Source organism: Oncorhynchus mykiss, chromosome 19, assembly GCF_057628025.1.
Source record: "Oncorhynchus mykiss isolate SJ-2025 chromosome 19, ASM5762802v1, whole genome shotgun sequence".
NCBI classification, from domain to species: Eukaryota; Metazoa; Chordata; class Actinopteri; order Salmoniformes; family Salmonidae; genus Oncorhynchus; species Oncorhynchus mykiss.
Genome location: NC_143040.1, coordinates 2,118,426 through 2,135,866, shown reverse-complemented (window position 1 = coordinate 2,135,866; position 17,441 = coordinate 2,118,426). Strand labels below are relative to the sequence as shown.

General features: G+C 43.4%; 2 protein-coding genes across 3 annotated transcripts; both read right to left on the bottom strand.

Moving 5' to 3' along the window:
• Positions 1–2,147: 2,147 nt before the first annotated feature.
• LOC149974637 (neoverrucotoxin subunit beta-like) lies at positions 2,148–6,244 on the bottom strand (the record flags this gene model as incomplete). The annotated part of the gene is made up of 3 exons (XM_090211790.1): positions 2,148–3,106; positions 3,243–3,289; positions 6,027–6,244. Coding segments are annotated over 3 exons (819 nt in total), but the record flags the coding sequence as incomplete, so codon positions are not given.
• On the bottom strand, positions 6,049–15,876 carry LOC149974636 (protein NLRC3-like). 2 transcript variants are annotated; one of them, XM_090209795.1, is made up of 4 exons: positions 15,809–15,876; positions 11,027–11,348; positions 9,085–9,251; positions 7,062–8,983 (listed from the first exon to the last, which is right to left on the bottom strand). In XM_090209795.1, exons 2-4 carry the CDS (start codon positions 11,320–11,322, stop codon positions 7,062–7,064), a joined length of 2,385 nt encoding a protein of 794 aa, XP_090065921.1. In that variant the 5' UTR covers positions 11,323–11,348; positions 15,809–15,876. The 2 variants fall into 2 exon arrangements, with proteins under 2 accessions (XP_090065920.1, XP_090065921.1); XM_090209794.1 differs by lacking the exons at positions 9,085–9,251; positions 11,027–11,348; positions 15,809–15,876 and adding an exon at positions 6,049–6,982 and having other exon boundaries at positions 7,066–9,082.
• Positions 15,877–17,441: the final 1,565 nt, after the last annotated feature.

Genomic DNA, 17,441 nt, shown 5'->3' with positions numbered 1-17,441 from the left:
CATTGACTTGGCTATCCGTCTCGACAACCTGCTGGCTGCCCGCGGGCGTTCGGATCAGGCCCTGTCGTTTCCACTTCCCAGCCCTCCTGCCCCTATCCCTATGGAATTAGGAGGGGCGGCTTCGAGGGGGACCGGAGGAGGAGTGTCCTCCTGCACCAGTTGTGGTCGACGAGGAAACACGTCCGACCGGTGCTGGAGGAACTCGTCTGGGAGTCGGGAGGGCAGGCGGAGCACTGCTCGATCACCCCAGGTGAGTAAGCACCAGACTCACCCAGAGCTTCCTTTCGGTCATGTGTATGTGTTGACTTCTTTCCCTGGGTTTTTTCCCTCTCTACAGCATAAGGCGCTAGTCGATTCAGGCGCAGCTGGGAATTTCATGGATCGTGGGCTTGCGTTAAGGCTAGGGATTCCCCTGGTGTCGTTAGACCTACCTTTCCCCGTGCACGCCTTAGATAGCCGACCATTAGGGTCAGGAGTAGTTAGGGAGGCTACGGTGCCGCTGGACATGGTAACGCAGGGTGATCATAAGGAGCAGATTAGTCTGTTCCTTATAGATTCACCTGCGTTTCCAGTGGTGTTGGGGGTTCCCTGGTTAGCTCAACACAACCCTGTGATTCCCTGGCAACAGGGGGCTTTTAAGGGGTGGTCAGAGGAGTGTTCAGGTAGGTGTATAGGAGTTGCCGTTGGTGCGACTACGGTGGAGAGTCCAGACCAAGTTTCCACCGTGCCCACCGGTGCCACGAGACATGACGGTGAAATGATGGGAGTTGGCTCAACGGACCGCTCCTCGGTATCATAGAGGCGGGACAGCGCGTCGGCTTTGGTGTCGAAATCGGTGTTGAAATCGGCCCACAATACCGTTTACTTTGTGCATCTACGTCATATCGCTGACAATACCTTTAAGTTTGTTTTGACCAAATAAACCATGATTGTGTTCCTTGCCTGGGAATCAACTGTAGTGATTGCTTTCATCGTATTTGGATTTTAAAACAATTAAATTAGTTTACTCACATTTATCAGGTCCAGACTTGATACAACACTCTCCACCATGGTCTCTGGTGTCCTCGGGTCCAGGCTTGATCCAACTCTCTCCACCATGGTCTCTGGTGTTCTCAGGTCCAGGCTTGGTCCAACTCTCTCCACCATGGTCTCTGGTGTTCTCAGGTCCAGACTTGATACAACACTCTCCACCATGGTCTCTGGTGTCCTCAGGTCCAGGCTTGGTCCAACTCTCTCCACCATGGTCTCTGGTGTTCTCAGGTCCAGACTTGATACAACACTCTCCACCATGGTCTCTGGTGTCCTCAGGTCCAGGCTTGGTCCAACTCTCTCCACCATGGTCTCTGGTGTTCTCAGGTCCAGGGTTGGTCCAACTCTCTCCACCATGGTCTCTGGTGTTGGTAAAGCAGAAGGATAGACTGATTCAACTAAATATATTATATTTAGTTATATTATTATTTTATTATTTAACTAGGCAAGTCAATAAGATAAGAACAATAAGAAAAATATCTTATTTAAAATGGCGGCCTACAGCCAGAACCTCCCCTACCCCAGACCCTCCCCTACCCCAGCCAGAGCATCCCCTACCCCAGACCCTCCCCTACCCCAGAGCCTCCCCTATCCCAGCCAGACCCTCCCCTACCCCAGAACCTCCCCTACCCCAGACCCTCCCCTACACCAGAACCTCCCCTATCCCAGACCCTCCCCTACCCCAGCCAGAGCATCCCCTACCCCAGACCCTCCCCTACCCCAGAACCTCCCCTACCCCAGAACCTCCCCAACCCCAGCCAGAGCCTCCCCTACACCAGCCAGACCCTCCCCTACCCCAGACCCTCCTCTACCCCAGAGCCTCCCCTACCCCAGCCAGACCCTCCCCTACCCCAGAACCTTCCCTACCCCAGCCAGATCCTCCCCTACCCCAGAACCTCCCCTACACCAGCCAAACCCTCCCATACCTCAGACCCTCCCCTACCCCAGCCAAACCCTCCCCTACCCCAGACCCTCCCCTAACCCGGACAACGCTAGGCCAATTGTGCGCCGCCCTCACGGCCGGTTGCGATACAGCCCGGGATCGAACCCTGGTCTGCGACACTCAGGATCCCTCAGGTGGACATTGCTTATAGATGTGAAGTCACCAGGTATCATGAGTTACATTCCCCCCTAGAGATGAAGTCACCAGGTATCATGAGTTACATTCCCCCCTAGAGATGAAGTCACCAGATATCATGAGTTACATAACCCCCTAGAGATGAAGTCACCAGGTATCATGAGTTACATTCCCCCCTAGAGATGTGAAGTCACCAGGTATCATGAGTTACATACCCCCCTAGAGATGTGAAGTCACCAGGTATCATGAGTTACACACCCCCCTAGAGATGTGAAGTCACCAGGTATCAACCTCCACACACATACGTCCCCCTCATAAAACACTGAGCTTGTGCCACATCTAACTGTCTGTTGGTCCAAGAGAACACATTAAAAAACACCACTACTACTAATCTAACTGTAGAAATTATTCCAGGGGAAAACAAATGATGAAACATTGCTATGACTCACCTCTGAATGTGTTGGTCATCTATCTGACACAGGGTCACTGAGGAGGAGGAGTAAACCCCAAATCCAGGATAGAGGGGTTCAGTGAATGTGGTGTGTTCTGTGTGAAGGTGTGTCAGTGTACCAGAGGAGGACACACTATAGAAGGACAAAGTACCAGCTGGCCAGTCCAGATATACTCCAACTCTGTGAGAATAACGACCAGAGATGGATCTGCTGACTCCAGCATGGATAAATTCATAAGCACTATCATAGCAGTATAAACACCAGGACTTCCTATTGAGTCCAATCCAACTGTCATCCTCCCGTCCCTTCCTCTTCATTCCTTTGTACACCACACCAATGTCAGCCATGTCACCATACCTCTCCACCTCCCAGTAATAACGACCTCCAGAAATTACTTCACTGCAGACAACTTGGCAATGACAATCAAATCTGTCTGGATGGTCTTCATAATGCTGCTCCTTCAACACCCGTGTCACCTTCCTGTTCCCCTCAGACAGTCTCAGGTTTGGGTGTGCTGTATCTGGGTCCAGGGTGAGATGACAGGCATCTGTAGATGAAAGGAGAGTTTAATCAAACCACATCTTCACATAAAATGTTGTTTTGTAGGTACAGAACAAGTATTGATTAGTTACTATGTTACTATAGTTCTGAATATGCAGTTAATTAGGATTGAAGAGACTTACATTTCCTCAGCCCTGATTTCAGCCTGCACTCTCCACCATGATCCACACTGTAGGAGAAACAGGTTATTGACTGACAAAACCCTAATAAAGCAGTCAACATTTAAACCATATTGTGTGTTCTGGTGCACTATCCCAGTTCATTAGTATCCTACCTACTGCATACAGAACAGAGTACAAATCAATACTAGAGACATACAGGTATTCTATCCTACCCAATGCATACAGAACGGAGTACAATTCATTACTAGAGACATACAGGTATTCTATCCTACCCAATGCATACAGAACGGAAACATACAGGTATTCTATCCTACCTACTGCATACAGAATGGAGTACAATTCAGTACTAGAGACATACAGGTATTCTATCCTACCTACTGCATACAGAACAGAGTACAATTCATTACTAGAGACATACAGGTATTCTATCCTACCTACAGTGCCTTGCGAAACTATTCGGCCCCCTTGAACTTTGTGACCTTTTGCCACATTTCAGGCTTCAAACATAAAGATATAAAACTGTATTTTTTGTGAAGAATCAACAACAAGTGGGACACAATCATGAAGTGGAACGACATTTATTGGATATTTCAAACTTTTTTAACAAATCAAAAACTGAAAAATTGGGCGTGCAAAATTATTCAGCCCCCTTAAGTTAATACTTTGTAGCGCCACCTTTTGCTGCGATTACAGCTGTAAGTCGCTTGGGGTATTGTCTCTATCAGTTTTGCACATCGAGAGACTGAAATGTTTTCCCATTCCTCCTTGCAAAACAGCTCGAGCTCAGTGAGGTTGGATGGAGAGCATTTGTGAACAGCAGTTTTCAGTTCTTTCCACAGATTCTCGATTGGATTCAGGTCTGGACTTTGACTTGGCCATTCTAACACCTGGATATGTTTATTTTTGAACCATTCCATTGTAGATTTTGCTTTATGTTTTGGATCATTGTCTTGTTGGAAGACAAATCTCCGTCCCTGTCTCAGGTCTTTTGCAGACTCCATCAGGTTTTCTTCCAGAATGGTCCTGTATTTGGCTCCATCCATCTTCCCATGAATTTTAACCATCTTCCCTGTCCCTGCTGAAGAAAAGCAGGCCCAAACCATGATGCTGCCACCACCATGTTTGACAGTGGGGATGGTGTGTTCAGGGTGATGAGCTGTGTTGCTTTTACGCCAAACATAACATTTTGCATTGTTGCCAAAAAGTTCAATTTTGGTTTCATCTGACCAGAGCACCTTCTTCCACATGTTTGGTGTGTCTCCCAGGTGGCTTGTGGCAAACTTTAAACAACACTTTTTATGGATATCTTTAAGAAATGGTTTTCTTCTTGCCACTCTTCCATAAAGGCCAGATTTGTGCAATATACGACTGATTGTTGTCCTATGGACAGAGTCTCCCACCTCAGCTGTAGATCTCTGCAGTTCATCCAGAGTGATCATGGGCCTCTTGGCTGCATCTCTGATCAGTCTTCTCCTTGTATGAGCTGAAAGTTTAGAGGGACGGCCAGGTCTTGGTAGATTTGCAGTGGTCTGATACTCCTTCCATTTCAATATTATTGCTTGCACAGTGCTCCTTGGGATGTTTAAAGCTTGGGAAATCTTTTTGTATCCAAATCCGGCTTTAAACTTCTTCACAACAGTATCTCGGACCTGCCTGGTGTGTTCCTTGTTCTTCATGATGCTCTCTGCGCTTTTAACGGACCTCTGAGACTATCACAGTGCAGGTGCATTTATACGGAGACTTGATTACACACAGGTGGATTGTATTAATCATCATTAGTCATTTAGGTCAACATTGGATCATTCAGAGATCCTCACTGAACTTCTGGAGAGAGTTTGCTGCACTGAAAGTAAAGGGGCTGAATAATTTTGTACGCCCAATTTTTCAGTTTTTGATTTGTTAAAAAAGTTTGAAATATCCAATAAATGTCGTTCCACTTCATGATTGTGTCCCACTTGTTGTTGATTCTTCACAAAAAAATACAGTTTTATATCTTTATGTTTGAAGCCTGAAATGTGGCAAAAGGTCGCAAAGTTCAAGGGGGCAGAATACTTTCGCAAGGCACTGTACTTCATACAGAACGGAGTACAATTCATTACTAGAGACATACAGGTATTCTATCCTACCTAATGCATACAGAACGGAGTACAATTCATTACTAGAGACATACAGGTATTCTATCCTACCTACTGCATACGGAACGGAGTACAATTCATTACTAGAGACATACAGGTATTCTATCCTACCTACTGCATACAGAACAGAGTACAATTCATTACTAGAGACATACAGGTATTCTATCCTACCTACTGCATACAGAACAGAGACATACAGGTATTCTATCCTACCTACTGCATACAGAACAGAGTACAATTCATTACTAGAGACATACAGGTATTCTATCCTACCTACTGCATACAGAACAGAGACATACAGGTATTCTATCCTACCTACTGCATACAGAACAGAGTACAATTCATTACTAGAGACATACAGGTATTCTATCCTACCTACTGCATACAGAACAGAGTACAATTCATTACTAGAGACATACAGGTATTCTATCCTACCTACTGCATACAGAACGGAGTACAATTCCAACAGGATATCAGAGATGCAGAAGAAGAGTATTCATGTGGTGATGATGTATGCTGTGTTGGAGTGCTCAGCCTGCTGAGTAAAGTTCCCCTTAATTCTACCATCATGTCCTCATGTTACTGACCCTACTACACTACATATGACACAACCGCTGCTCACACTATTAGGACATCTATTCTGACTTACTTCAGCTTCGTCAGTTTATATGTGGGATCCACCAGAGCAGCTGAAAGCAGTCCCCCTGCAGAGACTCCTGGGTGATTGTAGCTCAGGTCCAGCTCTTTCAGGTGGGAGGGGTTTGACCTCAGAGCTGAAGACAGAGCAGCACAGCCCTCCTCTGTGACCAGACAGCCAGACAGCCTACAGAGAGACACACAACAGCTGTCTAGGTTGATGTACTGGTGTCAATCATCTTGTAGGACACCAATACATTTGTCCATGACACAAACAATGTGATAAAAAATAAGATTTTCTGATAATTTGTTTTAATAAGCTCATTACCGACCTGACTGAAACAGCTGTACTCACCCCGGTGTGTGTAGTTTACAGTCTGGATCCTCCAGTTCAGCAGACAGCAGTGTAACTCAGCTCAGTACCAACCTGACTGAAACAGCTGTACTTACCCCAGTGTGTGTAGTTTACAGTCTGGATCCTCCAGTCCAGCAGACAGCAGTGTAACTCAGCTCAGTACCAACCTGACTGAAACAGCTGTACTTACCCCAGTGTGTGTAGTTTACAGTCTGGATCCACCAGTCCAGCAGACAGCAGTGTAACTCCTGAGTCCTGCAGGTCATTGTCTCTCAGCTCCAGTTGTTTCAGTTGTGAGCTGGGTGAACTCAGGACTGAGGCCAGATCAGAACAGGTACCCTCTGTCAGACCACACTGACCTAGACTAGAGGGCAGAAGAGCACAGGATTAACAAATGTTCAAACACACATAATAACTAATTGTCAAGTTATTTAACTCACACTAGTGTCTGTATGTTGCAGAGTGGACTGGTTAGTCCAACACAGAGCAGCTCCACTCCTCTGTCTCCCAGGTCATTGTAGCTGAGGTCCAGTTCTCTCAGGGGGGAGTTTGGTGTCTGCAGAGCTGAGGTCAGAGTCTCACAGGATTTATATGTGAGTTTACAGCTTTCCAGTCTGGAGAGAGGAGATAATCTGTTAGATATACAAATCCTTCATTATAATGATACTGTATACATCAACTCAATAACAGAACTTACAGTGCTCTCTTACAGGTTCTCACTACCGACAGCAACCTCTGATAACCTTTCTCTGATGTGTTGTATGTTTTCAGGTCAAACTCCTCCAGCACCTCCTCTGACATCAGTAACAGGAAGGCCAGGGCTGAACATTGGTCAGGTTCTAGCTCTGTTTCTGAAAGAGTTCCTGATCGCAGGGAGGTCTGCATGTCTCCAACTAGAGAATTGGCATCAAGTTCATTCAGACAGTGGAACAAGTTGATGATCCTTTCTGTTGAGGATTCCCTTTTGATGTTGTCTGTAAGGTACTTGACTGTTCTCTCAACTGTTTCCTCATTGGTCTGTGTGGTACATCCTGTCTGTGTCAGAAGGCCTCGTAACAGATTCTGATTGGACGCCAGTGAGAGACCCAGAAGGAAGCAGAGGAACAGGTCCAGGTCTCCAATCTCACTCTTCAAGGCCTGGTCCACTGCTCTCCTGTGTAAGTCAAACAACTGGATTGACTCCTCTTCATCATTGTCATCCTTTTTGTCTTCATCGCAATCATCGGAATCATTATCATCGATTGACGTCAACTTGTCAGGCTTCAACTTGCATGACCAGAATTTGAATCGGCTGTTTTCATAATAATCTTGACCCTTAGTGACTGCTTTGGGGGAGAAAACATTTTCCTTCTTGCCGAGACATGATTCTAAAGCATGCACTGCTGCTAGAAACTCCTGAATGCTCAGATGCACAAAGCTGTAGACCTTGTCTTGGTACAGCCCAGATTCCTCTTTAAAGATCTCTGTACACAATGCTGAGTACTCTGATGCCTCTGTGACATCAAGGCCACACTCTCTCAGGTCCTCCTCATAGAAGATCAGGTTGCCCTTCTGCAGCTGTTGGAAAGCCAGCTTTGCCAGTTTCAGGATCATCTCTTTGTCTGATTGAGACAGTTCCTTTGGGTTTGTCTCTGTGGCTTTGTTGTACTTCCTGTTCTTCAAAATTATTTGGATCATGAAGTGTGAGTACATCTGGGTCAGAGTTTTGGGGACTGCATCATTCTCTGCCTCTTTCAGCATCATCTCAAGGACAGTTGCTGATATCCAACAGAAGACTGGCATGTGGCACATGATGTGGAGGCTCCTTGATGTCTTCATGTGTTTGATGATTTCATTGGCCAGATTCTGATCTGTGATTTTCTTCCTGAAATACTCCTCCTTCTGTGGATCATTGAACCCTCTTACCTCTGTCACCTGGTCAACACACTCAGGAGGGATCTGATTGGCTGCTGCAGGCCGTGAGGTTATCCAGAGGAGAGCAGAGGGAAGCAGATTCCCCTTGATGAGATTTGTCAGCAGCACGTCCACTGAGGTTGGCTCCGTGACATCACAGCATTTCTCATTGTTTTTGAAGTCTAGAGGAAGTCGACACTCATCCAGACCATCAAAAATGAAAACAGTTTTGGTTTCACCATCTTCAATGCTGTCAATCTCTTTCAGCTCTGACAAGTAGTGGGAAAGAAGTTGCATCAGACTGTATTGGTCCTTTTTCAGGTTCAGATCACAAAAAGGAAGAGGAAACATGAAATGAATGTCTTGATTTGCTTTTCCTTCTGCCCAGTCAAGGATGACCTTCTGCACAGAGACTGTTTTTCCAATGCCAGCGATTCCTTTGGTCAGCACAGTTCTGATTGGTTTGTCTTGTCCAGGTAAAGGCTTGAAGATGTCGTTGCATTTGATTTGTGTCTCTTGTGTGGTCAGTTTCTTGGATGCCATCTCAATCTGTCTAACCTCATGTTCATTATTGAGCCCTCCACTTCCACCCTCTGTGATGTAGAGCTCTGTGTAGATGTCCTTGAACAAACTTTGATTTCCATGGTGTCCAATTCCAATGTGTTGATACTTGTGTTTCAGTTTAGCCTTAACGTCTTGTTGGACTGTCAGCAGAGTTTGACCTGTAGGAAAACAATGAGAGTTGGGACTCATAAGTTAATGTGTGTGTTTTATAAGGGCCTTTGTACCGTTCTTTGTGATATTGTATGAAACACAGTCTTACTTCTTCTGTCCAGAAGGTTGTGTGTGATCTTTATTACATCCTCACTGTCCAAACTCTCCACTTCCTTATTGTCATCTGGTAATGGTTCCTGGCTGAAAGCAGGTGGCTGATCACTCTTCATTGATAGCAGGCTGGTTGTAGGTGACTCTGCTCTGGGCTTCTGGACACTGAACAAAACAGGGAGACAGAACACCTCATCAATATCACATCAAATCCTCATCTACTTCATTTTAACAACTGTATAGTGGAACTTCTAGAAGTCCTGATGTTTCTTTTAAAGCTACAGTCTGCAATTGTTAAATCCATTTTTGGCCTTTTAAATGAATGATGTACAGTCATGGCCAAAAGTTTTGAGAATGAATATACATTTTCACAAAGTCTGCTGCCTCAGTTTGTATGATAGAAATTTGCATATACTCCAGAATGTTATGAAGAGTGATCAGATGATTTTCAAAGCCCCTCTTTGCCATGCAAATGAACTGAATCCCCCAAAAACATTTCCACTGCATTTCAGCCCTGCCGCAAAAGGACCAGCCGACATCATGTCAGTGATTCTCTCCTTAACACAGGTGCGAGTGTTGATGAGGATAAGGCTGTAGATCACTCTGTCATGCTGATTGAGTTCGAATAACAGACTGGAAGCTTCAAAAGGAGGGTTGTGTTTGGAATCATTGTTCTTCCTCTGTCAACCACGGTTACCTGCAAGGAAACACGTGCCGTCATCATTGCTTAGCACAATAAAAGGGATTCACGGGCAAGGATAATGCTGCCAGTAAGATCGCAACTAAATCAACCATTTATCGGATCATCAAGAGCTTCAAGGAGAGCGGTTCAATTGTTGTGAATGAAGGCTTCAGGGCTCCCAAATTCCAGAAAGCGAAAGCACCGTCTCCTAAAGTTGATTCAGCTGTAGAATCGGGGCACCACCAGTACAGAGTTTGCGCAGGAATGGCAGTAGGCAGGTGTGAGTGCATCTGCACGCACAGTGAGGTGAATACTTTTGGAGGATGGCCTGGTGTCAAGAAGGGCAGCAAAGAAGCCACTTCTCTCCAGGAAAAAAGTCAGGGCCAGACTGATATTCTGCAAAAGGTACAGGGATTGGACTGCTGAGGACTGGGGTAGAGTCATTTTCTCTGATGAATCCCCTTTCCGATTGTTTGGGGCATCCAGAAAAAAGCTTGTCCGGAGAAGACAAGGTGAGCGCTACCATCAGTCCTGTGTCATGCCAACAGTAAAGCATCCTGAGACCATTCATGTGTGGGGTTGCTTCTCAGCTAAGGGAGTGGGCTCATTCACAATTTTGCCTAAGAACACAGCCATGAATAAAGAATGGTACCAACACATTCTCTGAGAACAACTTCTCCCAACCATCCAGAAACAGTTTGGTGACGAACCATGCCTTTTCCAGCATGATGGAGCGCCTTATCATAAGGCAAAAGTGATAACTAAGTGGCTCGGGGAAGAAAAAAATATCAATATTTTGGGTCCATGGCCAGGAAACTCCCCAGACCTTAATCCCATTGAGAACTTTTGGTCAATCCTCAACAGGTGGGTGGACAAACAAAACCCCACAAATTCTGACAAACTCCAAGCATTGATTATGCAAGAATGGGCTGCCATCAGTCAGGATGTGGCCCAGAAGTTAATTGACAGCATGCCAGGGCGGAATGCAGAGGTCTTGAAAAAGAAGGGTCAACACTGCAAATATTGACTCTTTGCATCAACTTCATGTAATTGTCAATAAAAGCCTTTGACACTTATGAAATGCTTGTAATTATACTTCAGTATTCCATAGTAACATCTGACAAAAATATCTAAAGACACTGAGGCAGCAGACTTTGTGAAAACGAATATTTGTGTCATTCTCAAAAATGTTGGGAACACTTTTCCCTTTAGTTTTATATCTTTAAGAGAAATGTATATTTTACATTTAATCTCTTACCACTTTGAACTGGTGTCTTGAGTCATTTTAGAGGCAGTGGTCCCGTCCTCTCTCTCCCCAAAGATACTCATTTTAGAGGCAGTGGTCTCCTCCTCTCTCTCCCCAGAGAGACTCATTTTAAAGGCAGTAGTCCCCTCCTCTCTCTCCCCAGAGAGACTAATTTTAGAGGCAGTGGTCTCCTCCTCTCTCTCACCAGAGAGACTTATTTTAGAGGCAGTAGGCCCCTCCTTTCTCTCCCCAGAGAGACTCATTTTAGAGGCAGTGGTCTCCTCCTCTCTCTCCCCAGAGAGACTCATTTTGATGTAAGTCAAAACTCACTCAGCTACAATAAGAAATAACAGAACAGTCAATATTTCTGAACAATGTTGAAGAACCATAAACAATGACAACACATTTACTATCTGTGGTCAAAGAGTTCAATCAGCGACTTCATATTGTATCCAACATACACAGTCAACTATGTTATTAAAGATACACAGTCCACTATGTTATTAAAGATACACAGTCCACTATGTTATTAAAGATACACAGTCCACTATGTTATTAAAGATTCACAGTCCACTATGTTATTAAAGATACACAGTCCAATATGTTATTCATTTGATTTGACTTGGATCCCCATTTGCTGATTCCACAACAACAGCTAGTCTACCTGGTTGGATCCCCTGACTCCATAACAACAGCTAGTCTACCTGGTTGGATCCCCTGATTCCATAACAACAGCTAGTCTACCTGGTTGGATCCCCATTAGCTGACTCCATAACAACAGCTAGTCGACCTGGTTGGATCCCCTGATTCCATAACAACAGCTAGTCTACCTGGTTGGATCCCCTGACTTCATAACAATAGCTAGTCTACCTGGTTGGATCCCCTGATTCCATAACAACAGCTAGTCTACCTGGTTGGATCCCCTGACTCCATAACAACAGCTAGTCTACCTGGTTGGATACCCTGACTCCATAACAGACCATTTTTTGGGGGGAAATCCATTACAGCAAAGTACTTCATTAATTGTTTACCAGAAATGATTTGATATTGATATAAACATGCCTGCATTGGGTCTTTAAAGCTAGAATCCTTAGTTGCTACATCCATTTTTGGACTTATGAATTAATGATATACTGTATACTGTGACGACCCTCCCACTCTGTCTGCCGTATTCTCTCTTTGTTCTCGTTTCCTTATTAGGATGCCGGTGGGCGGAGTTTGGAGGGTCGTCAGCTACATGGGAAACACCTGGGTCCAGTGTGTCCAAGGACAAATACACCACTTCCCCATTCTTGGAGGAGACTCTCTCCATGCAGACACCTTTTGGATTTTGTTGTGTATCTTGGTGGTTTTGGGTTGTTTGCTTTGGCACCTTTCAACACCCTGCATTATCACATTCATGCAAAACACTGACTTACATGACTGATTACACCATGACCATTGTATCTTGAACTTCGTTTACTTTATTTAATAAATATATGTTTTGTTACTCCTTATCTCCACGTCGTCTCCCTTTTGTTACGGGCTTTGAGCCAATTCGTGACAATACTTATCCATTCTTGAAGAATAGAACTTATAAATGCCTCATGAGTTCAGTTCAACTGTCGTACTGCATCAGAACCCAAAATAGAAGCTTGTTTTACTCCAATGTTTGTAAACAATCACCGTAGCCTTAAAACATGGTTAAAACGGTAATTTAATGTTGATATAATGTCTGGTCAGTCCTTGCATCCATAGCTTCGTCTATGAATCCGTCGATATCGCCCTTCCGCATCTGCGGTTGAAGATGGCAGAGCTTCAACGGTGTTTGTCAGACCACGAGACATCCCGAAAATCGTTTTTCTCACAAAATCTTATGTAGCGTCTGAACGGTTTGTCCTAAAAACTATTATGGCCTACAAACTATTATGACCATATTATATTGTATTTATACTAACAATAACATATAACATGTATTTTCGATAGGCAATGAGTTGAAAAACTACCAACCTCAGATTTCCAACTTCCTGGTTGGATTTTTCTCAGGTTTTCGCCTGCCATATGAGTTCTGTTATACTCACAGACATCATTCAAACAGTTTTAGAAACTTCAGAGTGTTTTCTATCCAATACAACTAATAATATGCATATATTAGCTTCTGGGCCTGAGTAGCAGGATGTTTACTCTGTGCACGCTTTTCATCCAAACATGAAAATGCTGCCCCCTATCCCAAACAGGTTTTAAACCTAACCTTAACCACACTGCTAACCTTGTGCCTAACCATTACCTCAGATTAAGGATAATTAACGTGGCAGGTTAGGATGACTAATGTGGCAGGTTAGGATTATTAACGTGGTAGGTTAGGATAATTAACGTGGCAGGTTAGGATAATTAATGTGGTAGGAGAGCAAAATGTTTCAACAACGAGAGTTTCTATTGGACAAATTCAGGTAGTTCCCTCTCCTTATCATTTAGTGCAGGGATGGAGAACATTGATAAGGTGGGGGCCACAAAAAAATGTCAGTCATCATGAGGGGCCTCAGTGTCTCGTGGGTCTGCATACCCACATCCATACACCCCCATGGGGCAGGAGAAAACATTTTCAGTTTTACAGATAATTCTACTCATGTTGCCATGGGGACATGTTGCCATGAGGTGGAGGCAAATGTTAACAGTTTTTAATATGATAACTGATGATCAATAGGACCCACCGCGGTTGGTAATTCAACCATGCTTACCACAAGTTTAGCCGCTAGACTAATTTACCAATCTAAAAACATGTAGCTAACATGGGCTAATAGACTGACTGCTGATGCTCAACCACATTTACTAACTGCACTGTGTTTTCTATTATTATAACGGTCAACAGGAAGTTGAGATCCAGACTGAGTTCCAAAACAATGTTTTTATTATTATTGGTTGCGGGCCGCCAGTTGCACATCCCTGGTTTAGTGAAGAGACTCATGTTCTGCTTGAGTTCACTTGAGGTGCGATCAGTTTATCTCGCCCGGCGCACCGGGAATTTCATTCTGAGAAAAGGCGTGCTGATGATTCAACCCGGGGTTCACAACGCGCATAGATGAGCCGGTGACGTTATATCGAGCGCATCTGCAGTTCGTCAAACAGACCACTGCCTTCCTCATCTGTCACCAGAAAGCTTTAAAGTTGACATGTGATTTAGCCCTACATTTAAATAGTTTATATGCACATTGTTAAACGTCACATTTACTTGACGAGACAGACTATTTTACTTATTGACAGCTATACATAATTCCGATGTCTTCTTTCGGGAAGTGAAAGTGAGCCAGTTTCCTCAGATAATAATCACCTTAATGTGCTGTCAATCACCGATAACAATAATACAATACCCCATAGCCCTGTAGCCTTTCTCACATCACATTGGATCTTATTGATTAGGCTAATCACTATGAATCAATACCAACGTAAATAAGCCTAAAATAATCATTCTTGAACGTTTAAATCAATATTGTATTAACTTGGCGGATGTCTTAACCCCTAAATCATCTCTCTCTTTATGATGACTTAACTTCTCAAAAATACGTTTCTACATTACATTGTAAAAGAAAGCTACAAACCTCTGAAACATGTTTCTTCGACAATAACGTCCGTTACTTCCTCTACTTCCTTATACAAATATTTCCTGTTTCAACTAGTGATGGGTCGTTCGATAACGACAGGTTGTTTTTTGAACGGATCTTTTTGGTGAACGTCGGTAACCGAATTGCATCGGTGAAAGAGCCGTTCATTTCGCTCCCTGGTTTACATACAGCTACGAGGTGCTTTTTGAGCTCAAAACAGCGATTACCTGCTGATAAATTACACAATAATTATCCGAAGAGGGTGAATCCTTACTGCAGAAACAATAAATAGTGGGCCGAGCGCGTCATTCTTGTCAAGGCTTTGTAGTGCGTAAAAAACAAACAGTTGATCTAATCATTTAAATACTAGTTATTGAAAAAAAGAAAAACGCCCACTTAATTCTTTGGCCAAAACGTTTGTATTTTCCAGATGTTATGAATTTTAGTGACGTTGCCAGTTCTTGTTCCTGAATGTGTTTCGTTATTTGGTCCTCAAAACTTGAACTCGAGATTTACCCATTTGGAAATCGCAGCGTTTCCCGCAACCATATGATTGGTCGGGTAAGCTATTGCGTCATCACACTCCCTCATCTGATTGGTCGGGTAGGCGGACCTTCTTGTGGTAACTAGTGAGCAAAGCAGATCACCACCTTTCTGAGTTTATCAACTTAATGTCGCATTCAAAACCACAGGGATCTCAGTAAAAAACTAAATCTGACTGGAAAAATCGATTTGAACCGTCCTCTTTCTCGAGAGCTGACATCGTATTTTTCAGAGCTCCCAGTTGTTCCCAGTTGTTGTGATCGCGGCAAAAACTTTTCACATAAGCCCTTCATTCAGTTTCAATACCCATTGCCGCACGTCACTTTTACTTGCCCGAATTGACGAGAATTACTTTTATTTTTCAAAGAAACTAGTTTACGTGAAGTGAAAGAGCGCAAAGACAATAATCACGGTCATGTGCAGTCAATCTCCCATACCCTACCTACCTCATAGCCCTGTAGACTATAATATAACATTGATTCATATTGACTATGCTGATCAATATGAATCAGCATCAATGAAAGGAAGCCTAAAATAATCATTATTGAAAGTTGAAATTAGTATTGTAATAATTTAACAATTCTGTGGATGTCTTACCCCTCTCTGTGCGATGGCCTAACTTCTCCGAACCCCTTTTCTCCATAAAATTGTAAAAGAACGGTACAGTACAAACCTTAGAAACATTTTTCTTCTACTGATATTGTCCATTTTTTCATTTACTTCCTTATAAATGTACTTCCTATTTCAACACAGTGGGCTGGTTCAACATGTATACGATTATATTATAGATTCATATTTATGTCATGTAACGTTTTCATACACTTAATGCAAGTATTCAGCCCATAAATTCATATTCTATCTGGTACACGTGCATTTTGTATTATTTTATATCAGGATTTGTTTGAGTGATGTTTTGCAGTGCTACCAGCAGAGGGCAGTGTGACAACAACCAGGTTCGGCAGAAGGACGCAAGACGGTCATATCTGTGTTGTTAAGGGAACATGATAGGATGGGTAACCAATGATAGACAATGATTCTGCAAACTCCCCCAAAATATTGATTATAATGTATAGCATATGAAGTTAAAAATACACTATTTATAATGGGAAGTTACATTGAACTAATCACACTGATCAAAGACACATTCACACACAGAGACCAACACACATTCAGAGATAGACATGCACAGACAAATACATTCCATTCCTTTTCCTGTCATTTATTGAAAATGTATTTGACAGTGATACTTCACATCAATCAACATTTTCTGTAAATGTGACAGATTGAGCCAGCTAGCTAGTTTAACTGTAGTCCCTGGGCAGGTAGATCAACATAGGTTGAACAGCTCCTTATATGTCCTTCAACCACTCTCAAGTCATTGGTAAAGGAGTGACAGGTTACACAGCTCCTTATATGTCCTTCAGCCACTCTCAAGCCATTGGTAAAGGAGTGACAGGTCACACAGCTCCTTATATGTCCTTCAACCACTCTCAAGTCATTGGTAAAGGAGTGACATGTTACACAGCTCCTTATATGTCCTTCAGACACTCTCAAGTCATTGGTAAAGGAGTGACAGGTCACACAGCTCCTTATATGTCCTTCAGACACTCTCAAGTCATTGGTAAAGGAGTGACAGGTCACACATCTCCTTATATGTCCTTCAACCACTCAAGTCATTGGTAAAGGGGTGACAGGTTACACAGCTCCTTATATGTCCTTCAATGGTCAATGTGTTCCAGACATGAGGCTCTCACTGAGAAAACTGCTGATAGACTGAGATGGTTGTGTTGATATTCAGCCTCTCTCATGAACCTCTAACAGGCCAACACTGTACAATATATTCATCAAATACATTTATGTGGTTTTAAGTTGAATGCCAAATACTTAGAGCCAGTTTCCCAGACACATTCACAGTGAGTATGCAAATACAGTAAGTACATTCCAATAACATCACAATACATGTTTACAATATATATACAATACAATCTCCTCCAATAGGGTGTCATTTCAGATGGTAGTCCTAGACTCTCCTCATCTCCTCCAATAGGGTGTCATTTCAGATGGTAATCCTAGCCTCCCCTCATCTCCTCCAATAGGGTGTCATTACAGATGGTAATCTTAGACTCCCCTCATCTCCTCCAATAGGGTGTCATTTCAGATGGAAGTCCGTTTTCTAATACTCATACTAACCACACTAACCGTACTATTTGTGACGTGATTTGAGTATATAGTATGCTTATTGGTCATAGTATGATATAGTTTAGTTTGCCAAAAGTTCCCGGATCTCGTACGTATTCGCCAAAATA